The sequence below is a fragment of the Mustela erminea genome, chromosome 19, assembly GCF_009829155.1.
Source record: "Mustela erminea isolate mMusErm1 chromosome 19, mMusErm1.Pri, whole genome shotgun sequence".
Lineage (NCBI taxonomy): Eukaryota > Metazoa > Chordata > Mammalia > Carnivora > Mustelidae > Mustela > Mustela erminea.
The window spans coordinates 15,651,907-15,669,560 of NC_045632.1; the positions used below are offsets into that span (position 1 = coordinate 15,651,907).

Here is a 17,654-nt window from a genome sequence, read left to right on the forward strand (position 1 = left end):
CCCTGCTTATGCTTGCACTCTCTTGCTCTCTCAGTCGCTCTCTCAAATAAATTAAAAATACTTATTAAATCTTTAAAATTAAACAAGTAAATAAAATAAAGACTGAAGCCCCAGACCTGCTATGGTCTTTTCCTCAGAGTTCCCCATTCAGTTCTTTGTAGCCAAGCCCCCGAACCTTTTTGAGTTACCCTTCTAAAATACACGGAACCTCCTTTTTTATCTCTCTGACTCCACAGTCCAACCCTCTCTCCTCCACTGAAAGGCTGTGACCTCGAAGCCGTCGGTATCAGTAATCTGGGTGTGAGGCCAGCATCTTCCATATGAAGTTTGCAGCGGGATAGCTTTCCGCTGTCTCCTGGAGACATTGTACCAAAGCTTTAGCGAACAGATCTGAATGGCAGGAGTACACGGCGTTCTGCAAAAAGCAGAAAAGGGCAGACTCCACACTAACACTGAGCTATAGGCTCAGGTGAACAGTCACCTGCTAACCTCATTATCAAACAAGAGAGCTCTACAATCCTTTTTCCCTCCTGATGTAATAAAAGTCACCGGCTTCTCATCCTGCCGTAGCTGGTCTCTGCCACCGGCAGCACCTTTTAGACTTTTATTTTTCACATCAGCACCCCACTTCTGGTATCAATTTCTATATTAAGTCAGATGCAGACCAGGCTGTTGTAAGAGCCTCTAAAACACAGGACCGCAAGCGACATGGAAGCTCATCCCCCATCTAATATTTTATAGGCTGGTGGGCAGTCCAGGAAAAGGAGATGGCTCTGATCCTTGATCTGTCCGTTTTACCATCTTGGGCATATGCCCTATTTCCTAGGGGCACCTGGGTGGCTCAGTCAGTTAAGCAGAGGATTCTTGTCTTCGACTCAGGTCATGATCTCAGGGTGGTGAGATCGAGCCCTGCATGGGGCTTCACACTCAGTGGGGTGTCTACCCAAGAGTCTCTCTCTTCCTCTCCTTTTGCCCTCCCCAACCCCACCCTCTCTCTCTCTAAAAAAAAAATAATAATAAATCTTGGAACTGCTACTTTCCATCCATTGGGGAGGAAGAAGAGGGGAAGTATAGGAGATTGGCTTTGCTTTTAAGGAGATGAACTAGAAATTGCACACAGTATCTCTCTTTACATCCCACTGGCCTGAACTTAGTCACGTGGCACATCTAGATGCAGAGGAGGCTGGGAAATGTAGTCTGTGGCTGGGTGGCCAACTCAGACTCGAGGGTTTTTATTTCTAAAAGGGAAAATGGATTTTGAGAGACCTGATGAATTTAGCAGTCTCTCTCATGGACAGTGTGTATTAATACTCAATGTCCTCCCGTGTCCCTTTCCTCCATATCTCTGGTTACAAGTTTTCCTGGTATAAAAAACACATTTCTAAACTTTCCTTGTAGCCAAGTATGGTCGTGTGACAAAGTTCCAGCTAATGCAATGTAAGGGAAAGTGATGTGTGCAACTTCTGACACGTGACTTTAAGGTGGGGGAAGCATGCCCTTTCCATCTCCTCTTCAACATTCCTGCTTCTGGGAAGGTAGATGTGACAGCTGGAGCTACATCGTGGGCCATGAGGACGAGAGCCACATCCTAAGGCTGGTAGAATGAGAAGCTAGGAGCAGCCTAGACCTTAGATAATGGTGGAGCCACTATGCCCAACTGAACAGCCCACAACAGAATTTTACCCAAGAGAGAAATAAACTTGTATCTCATTTAAATTACCATGATTTTGAGTATCTATAACAGCCAGCCAAAACTTCACAAATCTTCACAGCCTAATTTTCATAGAGAGTGCCATAATTCCTGGACCTTTTGCAACTTACTTTTTTTTTTTCACCCAGCTTACATTTTGTACACATATCCCTATTGGTTTACGTATATCTGATTTTTTTTTCTTTTTGCACAGTTCCTTCAGAAGTCATTCCCCTGAAACTTTTTATTTTATTGTGACAAAATAAACAGAACATAAAATTTCCATTTTTAGCTCTTTTTTTTCCTTAGTAATCTGTACACCCAACACGGGCTCAAACTTAACAACCCTGAGATCAAGAGTTGCGCGCTCTACGACTGAGTTGCCCTTTAACCATTTTTGAGTGTACAATTCAGTGGCGTTAAGTACATTCACAATGTTGGAGAAGTACCACTATCCTTTCCAGCACTTTTTCATCATCCCAAACATTTACATTTAAGTAAGTAAGTAAGTAATTTAATGAACCCATTAAACAATAGCTTCTCCGACCTCCTCCCCAACAGCCTCTCTACTCTACCTTCTCTCTCTATAAATTTGCCTATTCTGGGCTCCTCATATAAGTAGAATCTGACAATAGCTGTCTTTTTGTGCCTTTCTAAATCATTCACCTTAGACTTAGTATCTGTCTCTTGTTTAGGTCACCTCCGTCATCCTTTAATTAGGTCTCATCATTTATTCCAAAATGAGCTCAGACATCTTTTCCTGGCATTTGATGCATCTTACTTTTTTGTTGTATAAAAGAATGGACTCTTTTCTTATGAATTATACTTTCTAATTGGTCATTGCCTTTATTATCAGAGTGCTTTTTTTTTTTTTTTTGCAGGTTGGTCTTACATCTAGCTGACTTGCTAAAATTTCCTCTTGGATCTTTGCAGGGAATTTTTCTAATTAACTTTGGTATTTCTTACAGGCAGTCTCCTTATATCAGGTTGATGATTCCCCTTTCTAGTTGGGTCACAAAAGTTTTATTATAAATGAGAGATGAATTTCATCCAATGTTTCTCCTCCTGTAATTTGTTAATATGGCATATTACATTAATAGATTTTCTTTTTTTAAAGATTTTTATTTAGTTATGACTACATTAATAGATTTTCTTAAATTTTTATTGTGGAGGGGTGCCTGGGTGGCTCAGTGGGTTAAGCATCTGCCTTTGGCTCAGGTTATGATTCCAGGGTCCTGGGATCGAGCCCTGTAGCGGGCTCTCTGCTCAGTGGGGAGTCTGCTTCCTCCTCTCTCTCTCTCTCTCTGCCTGCCTCTCCTCCTACTTGTGATCGCTCTCTCTTTGTCAAATAAATAAATAAAAATAAAAAATTTTTTAAAACTTACTCTTTAAAAAAAAAAATTTTTTTTTTTTTAATTGTGGAGCGGAGCCTGCCTGTCTGGCTCAGTCAGTAGAGCATGTGATTCTTGATCTTGGGGTTTTAAGTTCAAGCCCCATACTGGGTGTAGAGGTTACATTAAAAAAAAAAAAAAAAAAAAAAGCCCTTTAAAATTTTTTGTTGTGGAGGGGAGCCTGGGTGGCTCAGTCAGTTAAGTAGCTGCCTTCCGCTCAGGTCATGATCCCACATCTTGGGATTGAGCCCCACGTCTGGCTCCCTGCTCAATGGGGAGTCTGCTTATCCCTCTCCCTCTGCTCCCTGCCGGAACAAGTGCGCTCTCTGTCTCTCTCAAATAAATAAATAAAATCTTTTTATTTTTTTATTTTTATTTATTTATTTTTTTAAAAGATTTTATTTATTTATTTGACAGACAGATCACAAGTAGGCAGAGAGGCAAGCAGAGAGAGAGAGAGCGGAGGAAGCAGGCTCCCCGCTGAGCGGAGAGCCCGATGTGGGACTCGATCCCAGGACCCTGAGATCATGACCTGAGCCGAAGGCAGCGGCTTAACCCACTGAGCCACCCAGGCGCCCAATAAAATCTTTTTAAACAAATGTTTATTGTGGGGAAGTCTGGGTGGCTCAGTCAGTTAAACGTCTGCCTTCATCTCGGGTTGTGATTCCAGGGTCCTGGGATCGAGTCCCACATCGGACTCCTTGCTCGGCAGGGAGCTGCCTCTCTCTCTGCCTGCTATTACCCCTGCTTGTGCTCTCTCTCTCTCTCTGACAAATAAATACATAAAACCTTTTTTTTAAAAAAGGTTTATTGTGGAATTGTCCTCACCTATTGCTATTAGGTAGAAAAGTGGAGTGGACCCTCTAATATACAGCCCAGATCTCTCTTCAGGGTGGAGGCATTCTTCCCACGACTGCTAGTGGCTCATGGCACATGGCTTCCAGCTGTGCCTCTGTCTGGGAAGGACCATCAGCGGTAGAGAACCATCTTGCTCAAGCTCATGCTTCTTTCCGAGGGGCAGCCCACGTTCTGCGTCTGGGCAGTAAGAGGGACAAAAACCTGGCTCCATGCCTCAGCGAGGAACAACCCAGAAGGGCCATTCCAGTTCCAGGTTCCCCATCAGATGGACTGAGACCCTTGATGCGACTGTATCAGCTTCTCCCAGCACGAGCCCTGCCCCCTCTCTTCCTCACACACTTGTCCTAGAGCACTCCCCGCTAACCGTCCTCTCTGGATGCAGATCCCAGCTCGGAGTCTGTCTCCCGGGAAACCCTACTGGTCAATGACTGCATGTATGTATGTGTGTTTACTTCTAAACAAACATAAGGGGCGTCTGGGTGGCTGAGTCCTTTAAGCGTCTGCCTTGGGCTCTGGTCATGATCCCAGGGTCCTGGGTTCGAGTTTGGATGGGGCTCCCTGCTCAGTGGGGTCTCTCCCTCTCCCACTGCCAAGCATCCTCCGATCCTTTCCTACTCTTCCTCAAGTCTGCCTTGTCTCCCCATCATCCATCCAACGGGCTCACGGGATGCTCCTGAAGCCCCCTCTGGCGGCCAGCCAAAGTCAGTAATGACAGAGCGATACCGGACTGTGGCATTAGTAAAGAATGCTGCTGTCGCCCGGGTCCTAACACAGCAGATCTGTTACTTGCCGACCATTCCCCCTTCCTGGCTAACGGAACCCCTATATTTCTGGTCGGGGCAGCAATGCTCCAACCACAGGAGGTGAAGTAGAGACCGCCAGCCACGGCTCACCTGTTCTCCTTTGCTGGATGCTTGTGCTCACATGCTCCTGCGCAGGAAAAGTGGCCATGTGGTCAGGTCTGGGCAAGGGAGCTCTGCTGGGTGGCCTTGCCCTCCCCACTTCTTCCTGCCTCTGTGAGGTTACAGTACATGCAGCGGAGGCTGTCATCCTGGAGGATAAAAGCCAAATGCTGAAGATGATGGAGGGGAAAGAGAAAGAGCCAGGCTCCTCCACTACCAACCACAGCAGCCACGAAACCCGCCCTGGAGCTGGCTGGCAGGGATGGGGGGGAGGTGGGCACTCACTCACAGGCAGTCACAGTGCAGATCCCGGATGGGAGGCGGCAGGACCCACATGTCATTTCCACCCTGCCGCAGATCCAGGCCCACTTCTGCAGGGGGATGGGAAGAGGGGCCTACCCCCTGCCCTACGCTTGCACAGCATTGCTGCCCAGCAGGGCCCGTCCCTGCCACTTTCCTGCCACTGGCTCAGCCACCCTGCCCTTGACATCTTCTCTGAGGACATCATCATGCCTGCAGGGGTCCTCAGGAGTTTTAAAAAATGGAAATACAATAGGGCGGCTGGGTGGCTCAGTTGGTTAAGTGACTGCCCTCAGCTCAGGTCATGATCCTGGAGTCTGCTTCTCCCTCCGCCTGCCCCTCCCTGCCCGCCCTGTGCTTTCTCTCTCTCTCTCTCCCTCTCTCTCTCTGTCTCTCTCATTCTCTCTCTCTCTCTCAAATAAATAAAATCTTTTTAAAAAATGAAATACAATAGGGGCACCTGGGAAGCCTCTGCCTTCGGCTCAGGTCATGATCTCAGGGTCCTGGGATTGAGCCCCAAGTCAGGCTCTCTGCTCAGCAGGGAACCTGCTTCCCTTCTTCTCTCTCTGCCTGCCTCTCTGCCTACCCATGATCTCTGTCTGTCAAATTAAAAAAAAAAGAAATACAATAAAAAATTGATTTGTCAGAGTACATCACATATAGGAAGGGTAACATTGCTGCAAGAAATTCTGTTTACTTTTATGTATACTGATTGTTATGGAAAATGTGTTCTTTTTAAGATTTTATTTATTTATTTTTGAGAGAGAACAAGCTGAGGCAGAGGGAGAAACCAGCCCAATGTGGCGCTCCATCCAAGGGATCTGGGATTATGACCTGAGCCGAAGGCAGACGCTTAACTGACTGAGCCACCCGGGCACCCCTGGAGAATGTATTTCTTTCTGAGATTATGGCTACCACATTTAGGAAGACATTGCGCCTTCAAGTTCCTAGCAGAACAAACTGCTGCTGGGCCCTCACTCTCCCCCACCTCCCCACCTGCGCCTCAGGCCCCTGAGGCCGCCTTCAGGAAGAGGCCCCAGTGTTCAACCAGCTGCTCTGTTCCAAGCCCTTTGCCTGGTCCTGGATTTCTCTCTCTCTCTCTCTCTCTCTCCCCTTCTCCCACACCACATCCACACCAACCCAACAGCAAATCCCACTTCTTTCCCTCAAGACATACACAGAATCTGCCCTACCTCTGGGGCCACTGGGCTCGGAGTCAGGCAGGATCACCTCTCGCCTTGATTAGGACTCATCCAGCTAGCTCCTCCCCTCAGGACCCAGGCAAAGCACCCCCCACCCTGCCGCCCCCTATGCTCTTCTGTGGGCTATTGCACTGCCTCCTCAGTCCCCTCTCGGTGAGGGTGAAAGGGGCAGGGCTGGGCTCTGAAGTCACATGGCCAGCCTCCTTCCACTGTCCTCCTCCAGCACCCTCCCCCACCCCAGCCTGTTATCTGATCTCCCGCCATCTGGGCCCCTTGCTACCCCTCCTCCCGGCGACAGGGCCTCTGGAGTTTTTGAGAAGTTGAACCCAGCAGCTCCTCACCCTCCCAGCCCCCCCAACCCCCACTCAATACACATACAAACACACACACACACCAAGGCTGGTTGCACCCTCCCCACATTCCATGGACTCCGATGTGAGAGCTGATTCATCCCAATCTCCAGATCCCTGATCTCCAGTCCCCAGGGGACCCTCTGGGACCTCCCTGTTCGTTTCTGGGGTCACAACCCTCCCTTTAGCCTTTTCGTTTCTGGGGTCACAACCCTCCCTTTAGCCTTTTGCTCGCTGGCCAGGGCAGAGCCAGGCAAAGGGCTGATGAGTGATGCCTTCAACACACTGAAGATCACTGAACTAGCCTCCAGGGGCTGCAGCCAGGCCAGACACCGGGACTCAAGGCTTGTGGAGGGGGAAAGAATGCAACCCGGAGTTGGGCAGTAGACAGACCAGCTGACGCCAATCCAGCTGTGAGCAGGCCGGGAGCAGGCGCAGATTTCCTCTGATTTCACCAAGTGTGAAATTGCACACATATGAGGTCATGGTACAGCCTGACCTGGGATGCGGGCCCAGGGACCAAAGCTTCACAGCCCATGAGCCCCTTTGTTATTGTAACTATTTAAAAAGGGCCCAGCATTCTGGAGTGTTCTTCTGGAGAATTTATTTTAATTTTTTCTTTTTTTTTCCCCCCTTAACTAGAAAGTTAGAGAGCTCTGTTCCAGTTCCAAACCTCTGGCCAAGAATTAACCTCACCTTGCCAGTAAAATTTTCCTTACTTACAAGTGTGTTTTAATGCCCAGCTGTAAGCAAGGCTTATAATTAAAAAAAAGAAAGACACCTCACTGGCTCAGTCAGTAGAGTGTATGACTCTTGACCTCAAAGGTTATGAGTTCAAGCCCAAGTTGGGCATGGAGGCTAGTTAAAAATATATATAAAAGAAGAAAGTCAATTGAACCGACAGAATTAGTACTCCTATATTTTTTTAATTATTTATTTATTTATTTGTGTTATATTTTTTTAAAGATTTTATTTTGGGGAGCGCCTGGGTGGCTCAGTGGATTAAAGCCTCTGCCTTTGGCTCAGGTCATGATCTCAGGGTCAGGGGATCGAGCCCCGCATCAGGCTCTCTGCTCAGCGGGGAGCCTGCTTCCTCCCCGCTCTCTCTGCCTGAGCCACCCAGGCGCCCCAATAGAAAAAATCTTTTTAAAAAAATATTTTAGGGATGCCTGGGTGGCTCAGTTGGTTAAGCAGCTACCTTCGGCTCAGGTCATGATCCCAGCGTCCTGGGATCGAGTCCCACATCGGGCTCCTTGCTCGGCAGGGAGCCTGCTTCTCCCTCTGCCTCTGCCTGCCATTCTGTCTGCCTGTGCTCGCTCTCCCCCCCCCCCCGATAAATAAATAAAATCTTTAAAAAAAAATTTAAAAAAAATTAAAAAATATTTTATTTTGTTTATTTGAGACAGAGAGAGAGAGGAGGAGTGAGAAGCAGGCTTCCTGCTGAGTAGGGAGCCCAATACGGGGCTCAGGGCTCGACCCCAGGATCCTGGGATCAGGATCTGAGCCAAAGGCAGACGCTTAACCAACTGAGCCCTCCTGTGTTATGTTTAAGAGTCTGGGATATTTGGCAGGGTGGGGGAGAATCATCTGGGATATTTGGTATTTAAAGTATTTGTAATGCTTAAGAGAATTTGGCATCAGCAAAAATATGACAGATTTATCCTGTAGATGTAAGTCTTCCAACATAAAGTGCATAATTGAGTAATCCATTATTTTAGACTTGTAATTTTTCACTGGAACGTGCAAGATAATTTTTCTAGGTGAGTCCTGGAATGTTTAAAAGATCTTGATACTCTTATAATGTATTATGAGAGTTAAGTACCTGGGAAGGTTTCACTTCTTAGGCACTTCTGTTGAGCTTCCAAAGAAAATTGAACAGTTTAAAATGAGAAAGCAGAACATTAGAGGGAAATTAATTAATAAAGATTCTAAATGGGATATGAAGCTGTTCAAACTGGGATAGGTTGACCATTCATCAAAGACCTCCCCCAAAAGTGGTAAAATTGACCAGATTTATAAATAGAATAATATTTGGAAATAGAACTTTGAAACTTAAGGAAGACAATGTTTTTTATTGGTAGTTCTTTTGGTTTGGTTTCGTTTTTTCAGTAGGCTCCATGCCCAACATGGGGCTTGAACTCACAACCCTGAGATTGGTCGTATGTTCTACCAACTGAGCCAGCCAGGGTGGGTGGGTGTTGTTTGTTACACAGCAATAGCTGATGAACACAACAGTGATAGACTCTTATTAGGTGTAAGACACCCCCAGAAAGAAAACCTACATTTCCCACACTCCCTTGCAGCCAGGCCTGGTCATGTGGAGTGTGGTGACGGTGACAAGCCCGTCTGACAACCTAGACAAGACCAACACCCAGAAGGAACCAAGATCCCTGACTGATTTCATGGAGCAGAGCTATTTTATCAGCCTGGAAAGAAATAGGGAGCACAAAATAAACTTCTGACTTGGATCTCTGTTAGAACAGCTGAATCTAGGGGTGCCTGGGTGGCTCAGTTGGTTAAGCATCTGCTTTTGGCTCAGGTAGTGATCCTGGGGTCCTGAAATTGAGTCCTGCATGGGGCTCCTGCTCAGTGGAAAGCCTGCTTCTCCCTCTCCCTCTGCCTTTCCCCTGCCCCACTCTGCTCTCTCTCTGTGAAATAAATAAATAAAATCTTTAAAAAAAAAAAAAAAGCTAAATCTCAGCTTTTCCCAAACCCAAACCCGAAAAGATTATGTATAATCTTTTCATTGATATGCCATTTTTAAGAAAACTGGCCTCATTCTGATCCATAAAATGATAACCCAGATCTTATAGTTTGATGCACTTAGCACATGTTCTTGGTTCTGCCCCCCAACATATTATAATTGTTCATAAATATATGTTCGCTCATGTAAATGATGGGACACCCCACTGCTTAGCACAAGTGCCATCAGTCAAGCATTCATGCCGCTCTTTTTTTCTTTGCCTCGGGGGAAGTATTGTTTCTGCAGGCTGGATCCATACATTTCTTTTTTAAATTTTTTAAAAGATTTTATTTATTTATTTATTTATTTATTGGCACAGAGAGCACAAGCAGCAGGGAGAGGGAGAAGCAGGCTCCCTTCCAAGCAGGGAGCCCCAGGCAGGGCTCGATCCCAGGACCCCAGGATCATGACCTGATCCCAAGGCAAGAGAATTTGAAAAGAGTCATACGTTTCTTTCCAAGTTCTCTTCTCACAGGCTGGCAGAACCTCTAGCAACCTACGGTTCCCCGTGCCTCCGCTAGCCAGCCTGATAAAAGCTCCTGGCTGCATTTCTTTCTAAGCCTGAATCTTCAAAGGAGATCCAGGATTCAGACCCTTGATATCTGGCAAACAGTGCCTCCGAGGAAGCTCTGCGCAGTGTTGCCCCCGGAAGTGTGCTTTGCGTCAGCGGGACGTGAACCCACGGTGTTCAGAGAGTCCCCGCCGCGTGCGAGGCCCCAAGCGGTAACCCCGAGGTCTCAGCTCTCTGATGCAGCAGGACCGCTCCTGCTGGGGTGGCCAACTTCACAAAGTGAGGGCAGGAGGAGCAAGCAGAGGGCCAACACCGCAACGAATCCATTTACAAGATTCAGTGACAACAAAGCCTGGTGAAAACATCTGCCCTGGGAAGGGGGGGCCGCTGAGGGTAATCGTGGTTTTTATGCTTGTAGACAGGTCAGCCTGGGATAGTGGCTGCCGGCTCCCACGTCAGCTCCCGGCTGCTCCCCTTCTGCAGTTGTCTTGGCCTGTACATTCGGGATAATGGTGGAACCTTCCAAAACCTCAGAGGGTTGCTGGGAGCCTTACATGGGACAACATACCTAGGGCTCCCAGCCCAGCACCTGGCATTTAAGATTTTGGAGCCGGGATGTCTGGGTGGCTCTGGGGGTTAAGCATCTGCCTTTGGCTCAGGTCATGATCTCAGGGTGGCAGGATCGAGCCCCTATAGGGCTCTTTGCTCAGCAGGGAGTCTGCCTCTCCTTCTCTGTCTGCCCCTCCCCATCCCCCACTTGTGGGTTCTCTCTCTTTCTCAAATAAATAAGTAAAATCTTTAAAAAATAATAATGAGAATAAAAAGAGGAAACAAGTGTTGGCATGGAGGTGGAGAAATCAGAGCCCTCATATGTTGCTGGTGAAGACGTAAAATAGCGCGACCACTGTGGAAAACACTTTGGTCCCCAAGAAGTTAAACATAGAGTTACCATATGACCCAGCTATCTGCTTCTGGGTATCTACCCAGAAGAACTGAAAACAGGGCTGAAGCAGGGACTTGCAAGTCAATGTCTGTAACAGCTTTATGCCTAGTAGCCAAAAGGTGGACAGAAATCAGACACCTATCAACGGATGAATGGGTTAACAAAATACAACAGAATATGACCAATCCATAGGAAGGAACAAAGGACTGATACATGCTGCCGCATGAAACGTTACGCTAAGTGCAAGAAGCCAGACACAAGAGACCAACTATCACACGACTCCACTTCCATGAAATATCTAGAAGAGACAAATTCACAGACTCAAAAAAAGTAGCTTCGAGGCTGCCAAGGGCTGTGGGGAGGAGGGCGTGGGGAATTATTGCTTGATGGGTGAAGAGTTATGGTTTGAAGTGATGGCAAATTGGGCAAAGAGCAAATAGTGATGGTTGCCAAGCATCATACACTCAGCTAATCCAAAGGGCTAAATTGGCAAATCTTGTGCTATACATATATTTTTACCACAATAAAACCATTGGGGTTTTCTTAAGCTGCACCAATGAGAGGCTTTGGGTGTAACTGGATAGAAATAGGTGGTGCGGGCGCCTGGGGGGCTCAGTGGTTTGGGCCTCTGCCTTCGGCTTATGTCATGGTCTCAGGGTCCTAGGATCGAGTCCTGCATCAGGCTCTCTGCCCGATGGAGGGCAGAGGAGGGAGCCTGCTTCCTCCTCTCTCTCTCTCTCTCTCTGCCTGCTTCTCTGCCTACTTGTGATCTCTCTCTCTGTCAAATAAATAAATAAAATCTTAAAAAAAAAAAAAAGAAAAAGAAATAGGCGGTGCTCAGAACCATGAGCTCCTGCGCCCACCTGCCAGCCTGCACTATGGGGAGAAAGGTGCTGAGGATACAGGAGACTCTGAGGGGAAAGCCTGACCCGGGCCCCGACCCAAACCCATGTGTTTGCTCAGAGCTGAACCCGGGGCCTGACCCTGAGCAATGAGCACGTCAGAGGAGGGCTGCTGGGGCAGGCGCTCCCTGGTCTCATCACTGATCTTGAATCATTGGCCATCCTGAGACCCGTTCCACCTACACCCCGGACCTCAGCAGCGCTACTCACCCTGACTCTTCGGGGTGGCTGAGTACAATCCAACTCCCACAGGAAACCAGAATGCAAATTGGACTCGCCATAATAAAGAAACAAATTTCAACCCATGGTGTCAGCACAGTTGTGACACGTGTCAGCGCAAGTAATTAGTTTGATCATCATTATAAGGTCACATGATGGCTTTTTGTCTGCTTGTTGGGTTCTTTACAACATCATTTGCAGACACTGGATGTTAGAATGGTGAAGCGTCCAGGGTGATTGCATTTGGCAGGAGTGTTTGAGCAGTTACGGAAATCTAGTGAGAGGAAGAACTGCTGAACGATTTTTTTTTTTTTTTTTTTTTGTCAAAGAAAAAAGAAAGATTGGGGCGGGGTGGCTCAGTCGGCTAGGTGTCTGCCTTTGGCTTAGGTCATGATCCCAGGGTCAGGTTCCTTTGGCTTAGGTCATGATCATCAGGTTCCTTGCTCAGTGGGGAGCCTGTTTCTCCCTCTCCCTCAGTGGCTCCCCCTGTTTGTGCCTCTCTCTCTCTCTCTCTCTGCCAAATAAGTAAATAAAATCTTAAAAAAAAAAAAAAAGAAAAAAAGAACAAAGATTAGTTAGTATTCCTATCTGTACACATGCTCCATGGATTGTAGGGAATCTAGAAAGACGCATGGCAAGATGGCTGCTCGCATGCCTTACTGGTGAGTTATGGGTAATTTTGCAGTAGCTAACACAACTTTATGCACATACGTTATTTTAAGTATCACTTTTTTTAATGAGCTAGAATTCACACAACAAAAAAATTCATCATTTGAAAGTGTATGACTCGTGGTTTCTAGCCTACTGACAATGCTGTGTAGTTACCATCACTAATTCCAGAACATTCTATCCCTTCATTCCTGGCGATCCTGGCAGCCCCTGGCAATCATTAAGCTACTTTCTGTTTCTACGAATTTGCCTATTCTGGTCATTCCATATACAAAGAATTGGTACTACATGGGGTCTTTGTGTCTAGCTCTTTACTTTGTCACATGCTTTCAAGGTTCATTCATGTTGGGGACACCTGGATGGCTCACTCCATTGAGCGTCTGCCTCCAGCTTGGGTCATGATCCCAGGGTTCCTGGGATTGAGTCTCACATCAGGCTCCCTGCTCAGCAGGGAACCTGCTTCTCCCTCTAGGCTAGAAACCTCCCCCTGCTTGTGTTTTTTTCTCTCTTTCTCTCAAATAAATACATTAAATCTTAAAAAAAAACAAACAAACAAACAAAACAAAACTTTCGGGCACCTGGGTGGCTCAGTGGGCTAAGCCTCTGCCTTCGGCTCAGGTCATGATCCCAGGGTCCTGGGATCGAGCCCTGCATCAAGCTCTCTGCTCAGTGGGGAGCCTGCTTCCCCTCTCTGTCTCTGCCTGCCTCTCTGCTTACTTGTGACCTCTCTCTCTGTCGAGTAAATAAATAAAATCTTTAAAAAAAAAAAAAAACCAACAAACTTTCATCTGTGTTGTAGCATGAATCACCACTGCCTCCTTTTTATGGCCAAATAAGCCATTCCGATAATTCCACTGTATTATTCATTATTATTATTATTCATTAGTTTATGGACATTTTGGTCGTTTCCATCCTTGGGCTATAAGGGATAATCTCATTATGAACATTTATGTGCGTGTTTTTGTGTAGACTTATATCTGTGTTTCTCTTCAGTGTATACCTCGGAGTGGAATTGCGGGTCACGTGGTAATTCTAATGCTCAACTTTTTGAGGAACTAGCAGACTGTTTTCCAAAGCAGCTGCCCCATTTTCTGTTCCCTCCAGCATTAGTGTATGAGGCTTTCGGTTTTTTCCACGACCTCAGCAACACTGTTATTGTGCCTTTAAAAATTATAGCCCTGCACATACCTCTTGACCTGGTGGTTCTATTTCTAGAAATACATACTATGTGATGTAGTACACGTTGGTAATAAATACACTAGGGGTAGCTGGGTGGCTCAAACGGTTAAGCGTCAGACTCTCAGTTTCATCTCCTAAGTTGTGAGGTGGGGCCCTGAGTCTGGCTCCCCGCTCAGGGGGCGTCTGCTTGGCTACTGTCTCTCTTGGCCCCTTCCCCTCCTCGCTCTTGCTCTCTCTTTCTCTCTAAAATAAATTAATTTTTTAAAAGGGCCTCCTTCCTTTAAAAATTTATTTTATTTTATTTTAGGTAAGGATTTCATTTATTTATTTGACAGAGAGAGATACACCATGAAAGGGAACACAAGCAAGGAGAGTGGGAGAGGGAGAAGCAGACTCCCCGCAGAGCAGGGAGCCCAACACAAGGCTCAATCCCAAGACCCTGGGATCATGACCTGAGCCAAAGGCAGATGCTTAACAACTAAGCCACCCAGGCGCCCCTAAAAAAAATTTTTTTTAAACAATAATTTTTTTAAAAATTTATTTAACAGAGAGAGATCACAAGTAGGCCGAGAGGCAGGCAGAGAAAGAGAGAGGAGGAAGCAGGCTCCCTGCCAAGCAGAGAGCCCGATGCGGGACTGGATCCCAGAACCCTGAGATCATGATCTGAACCAAAGGCAGATACTTAATGACAGAGCCACCCAGGCACTCCTAAAAAATTTTTTTAAAATAGTAAATACAATAGATGACACACATCGTATTTGGCAGCAATGTCTATAATAGAAAATTCTGGAAATATCCTATATTTCTGTCAATAAGGGACAAGAGAAAAATATTGGGTACATCCATACAATGGAGATCTACGTGGCTGTTAAACAAACAAACAAATCTATGTAATGATGTGGAAAGAGCATGAAACTCTACTAAATGATAAACGCAGAGTGTCGAGCAGGGAGAATGTGATTGATTGTTGAGAGTGTGTGTATGTGAACCATCTTGTATATGTATAGAAAAGTTCTGCAAGAACAGATCAGAATCCAGGGAAAACTGAGGGAAGCTGAGGGCCCTGGTAGAAGAGAGATGAGCATTAGGAAACCTCTTTCATACCTTCCAAATTGTATACAACGCAAATATATGACCCTGATTAAAATGAAAGCTTTAAAACACTGGAAACTAGGGGTACCCGGGTGGCTCGGTTGGTTAAGCATCTCCCTTCATCTCAGGTCATGCTATCGGGGTCCTGGGTTCGAGCCCCACATTCGGCTTTGCCCTTCCCCCACCCTGGCTCCTGTTCTCTCTCTCTCTCAAATAAATAAAATCTTTAAAAAACAAAACACTGGAAGCTAAACAGAACCTCTGTGTAGGCCTGATGTAACTGGGAGGCAGTCTGCCTTGCCCATTTCAACCCTCTTCCCTAAGGGAACTGACAGCACAGTGAGACAACTAAGGGACTTCCTTGGGTCCCTCAGGAATCAGAGGTGGCACCTGGAAATACTTCTGTACCCTTGTTTGTATAAATTAAGTGACTAAAAAAGGAAATCAACCACCCATGGCCAAGGGCTCAGGAAGGAAGCTGTGTTCACTTCCCTTTGCTGCTGTGACCAATTACCATAGCCTTCATGGCTTTTTTGAGCTTCTACTGCCCACCTTTCCTCCTGGGCTTTATTCCCAATCAGACAATCCAGGATAATCTCCCCAGCTCAAGGTCCTCAACTCGATCACATCTTCGCAATCCCTTTTGCCACTCAAGGCTGAGGGCATGTATATGTCTTCAGGGGGTCATTACCCAACCAGTGCCGGGACCTTCACACCAGACAGTTTAACGCATTTCTGGTCGACAGATCAGGTGGAGGCTTGTGGACATGAACCAGAGTGAGGTCATTCATTGCATTCAGGAAAGAACTGCAGGGAAGAGGCAGCCCAGCACGACCAGGGTTCTAGGGTAGACAAGAGTGAGAAAAGACAGCCAAAGCGGGCTCAGATGATATTCTGTCCATGCCCTCTGGACCCTGGCCTCCCTTCCTTCCCCAGGGCCCAGGCCATCCAACATTCATGTGCCGGAAAATAAGAACCAGTTCCCTAAAGAGATCCAGCTCTCCGAGAGTCTGAGATGCTAACTAGGAGGCAAACTGGCTTCCAGAAAGAGCCAGTCCTACTCTGGTGCTTGCAGAGGACTGAAGGCGCAGCCCACAGCGGTGCTCCTAGCCTCTCATCGCCCCCCCTCCCTGACCACATGTGAGGCCAGACTGAAGGCAAGCCCCACACCCAGAGACAAAGCTGCCATTCATGCCCCAGCTCAGGGCAGAGCCCTGGAGGCAAACAGTCCAGCATTTATAGCAGGAAGCACAGCCCCATCGCCTACAGACACAGTCCCTCATCTGAGATTGGCAAGGAACAAGCAAGGATCACCAGACAGGACCCAGTCGAGGTGTGCACACCGTAATCACATGGACTTTTTTTGAAAAGTACTGACCAGTTCCTGGGTATAGATCCCCCATTTTCAATGTCTGAATTTTTGCTGGTTATTAAATGTAGGGGTAACTCCCCCCCCCCACAAGAATTCTGCATGGGTAATTTTGTGTATTTTCTAGAGTGTCACATCAAGAGACACTTGATGTCATAGTGTCCCACTCTTGGGGACACCGTTTGATCCTTTGGTTAAGAGGGTGTCAGCCAGAAACTGCCCCCCCCACTAGGTAGGTACATTTTTCCCATTTGTAATGAATAAGTCATCTGTTGGGTAATAATTCTGGACTGTTCTCCAACATTCTACCAATGGTTTTAGAATCCTTTGATGATCCAATTATTTTACTGGGGACCCTCAATGGTTTGTTGTTGTTGTTGTTTTTCTGATTTATCTGCAATAAGCTGTATTATTTGTTGAAATAAATTGTTTAGTGCTTCTAAACTTGCATAAACTATACAGGCTGCATCTGGCCCACAGAAGGTGTTTAATAATGGTATCGATTTAAAAAATCATCGCTACTATTCATTATGCACAAACAAACCTGCTTCATAAATCAGGCCCCCAAACTCTTCAAGCAATCAGGCCTGACTAAACTGACATCAGGTCATATATAACTTCTGTTCCACTAAGTGTATATTCCTCTCCATAGACGCTGCGAAGCAGAAATATCACGTGATCGTGTTGTACCATCCTGACCTTGCTGGGACTACTGCAGTACCCTGGATATGGTATAATCATTCTATAGCCTTCTAGAATTAAAAAAAAAAAAAAAAAATCCGGACCCCAAACCATATAGCCCTAAGCCTTTCAAGAAAGGGACTGTGTGTGGCTCTGTATTAAAAATACCACCAATAATAAAATAATTTTACAACCCACAGTAGAAAATGCTTCCTAAGGAGGTGGTACAAGTGAGAGGTCACCTTTCTTCCGGGCCGCAAGCGCAGGACCTCGCACTCTCCTCACGATGGCGCTGTGGTGCCTCGTTGATGCTCCTAGCAGAGGGGGCTTGGGGAATCCATGCTCCAAGCCTTGCCAGTTGTGTGACCCCCAAACACGAGACTTGCAACTCGTGCAAAGACCACGTAACTCTGTGCCTCAGTTTCTCATGAGAGGCGTCCTTGGAGTCACGCACAGAATGCATTTAGCACAGCGCCTGATAGGAGCGAGGGCCTGGGGTAACTGGGCCAGGCAACAAGGCCTGGTGTTCAGAAGTCTCACTCTGGGATAACCCAGGTCAATCTCTTGATTGAGGTCCCTTGGGCGATCTAGGTCAATCGGAAGGAACTGGGGCGGCCCAATGGGTGGGGGGCTCCATTCTTACTGATACTAAA

At 46.7% G+C, this 17,654-nt stretch overlaps 2 protein-coding genes and 1 long non-coding RNA gene across 4 annotated transcripts in view; 2 read left to right on the top strand and 1 right to left on the bottom strand.

Moving 5' to 3' along the window:
- Positions 1 to 17,121, top strand: part of FBXO27 (F-box protein 27) — a 35,265-nt gene extending 18,144 nt beyond the window's left edge. The window contains exon 5 of the mRNA XM_032325162.1: positions 16,973 to 17,121. Within this exon, the coding sequence (XP_032181053.1) occupies positions 16,973 to 16,999 (27 nt within the window). The 3' untranslated portion in view covers positions 17,000 to 17,121. The remainder of the gene's footprint in view (positions 1 to 16,972) is intronic.
- The window catches only part of FBXO17 (F-box protein 17), a 98,368-nt gene that overhangs the window by 51,334 nt on the left and 29,380 nt on the right, over positions 1 to 17,654 (top strand). The window lies entirely within an intron of this gene.
- On the bottom strand, positions 3,898 to 6,481 carry LOC116579612. Its single transcript, XR_004281345.1, has 3 exons — positions 6,335 to 6,481; positions 4,833 to 4,990; positions 3,898 to 4,037 (listed from the first exon to the last, which is right to left on the bottom strand). It is a non-coding gene; the product is annotated as an uncharacterized LOC116579612 (long non-coding RNA).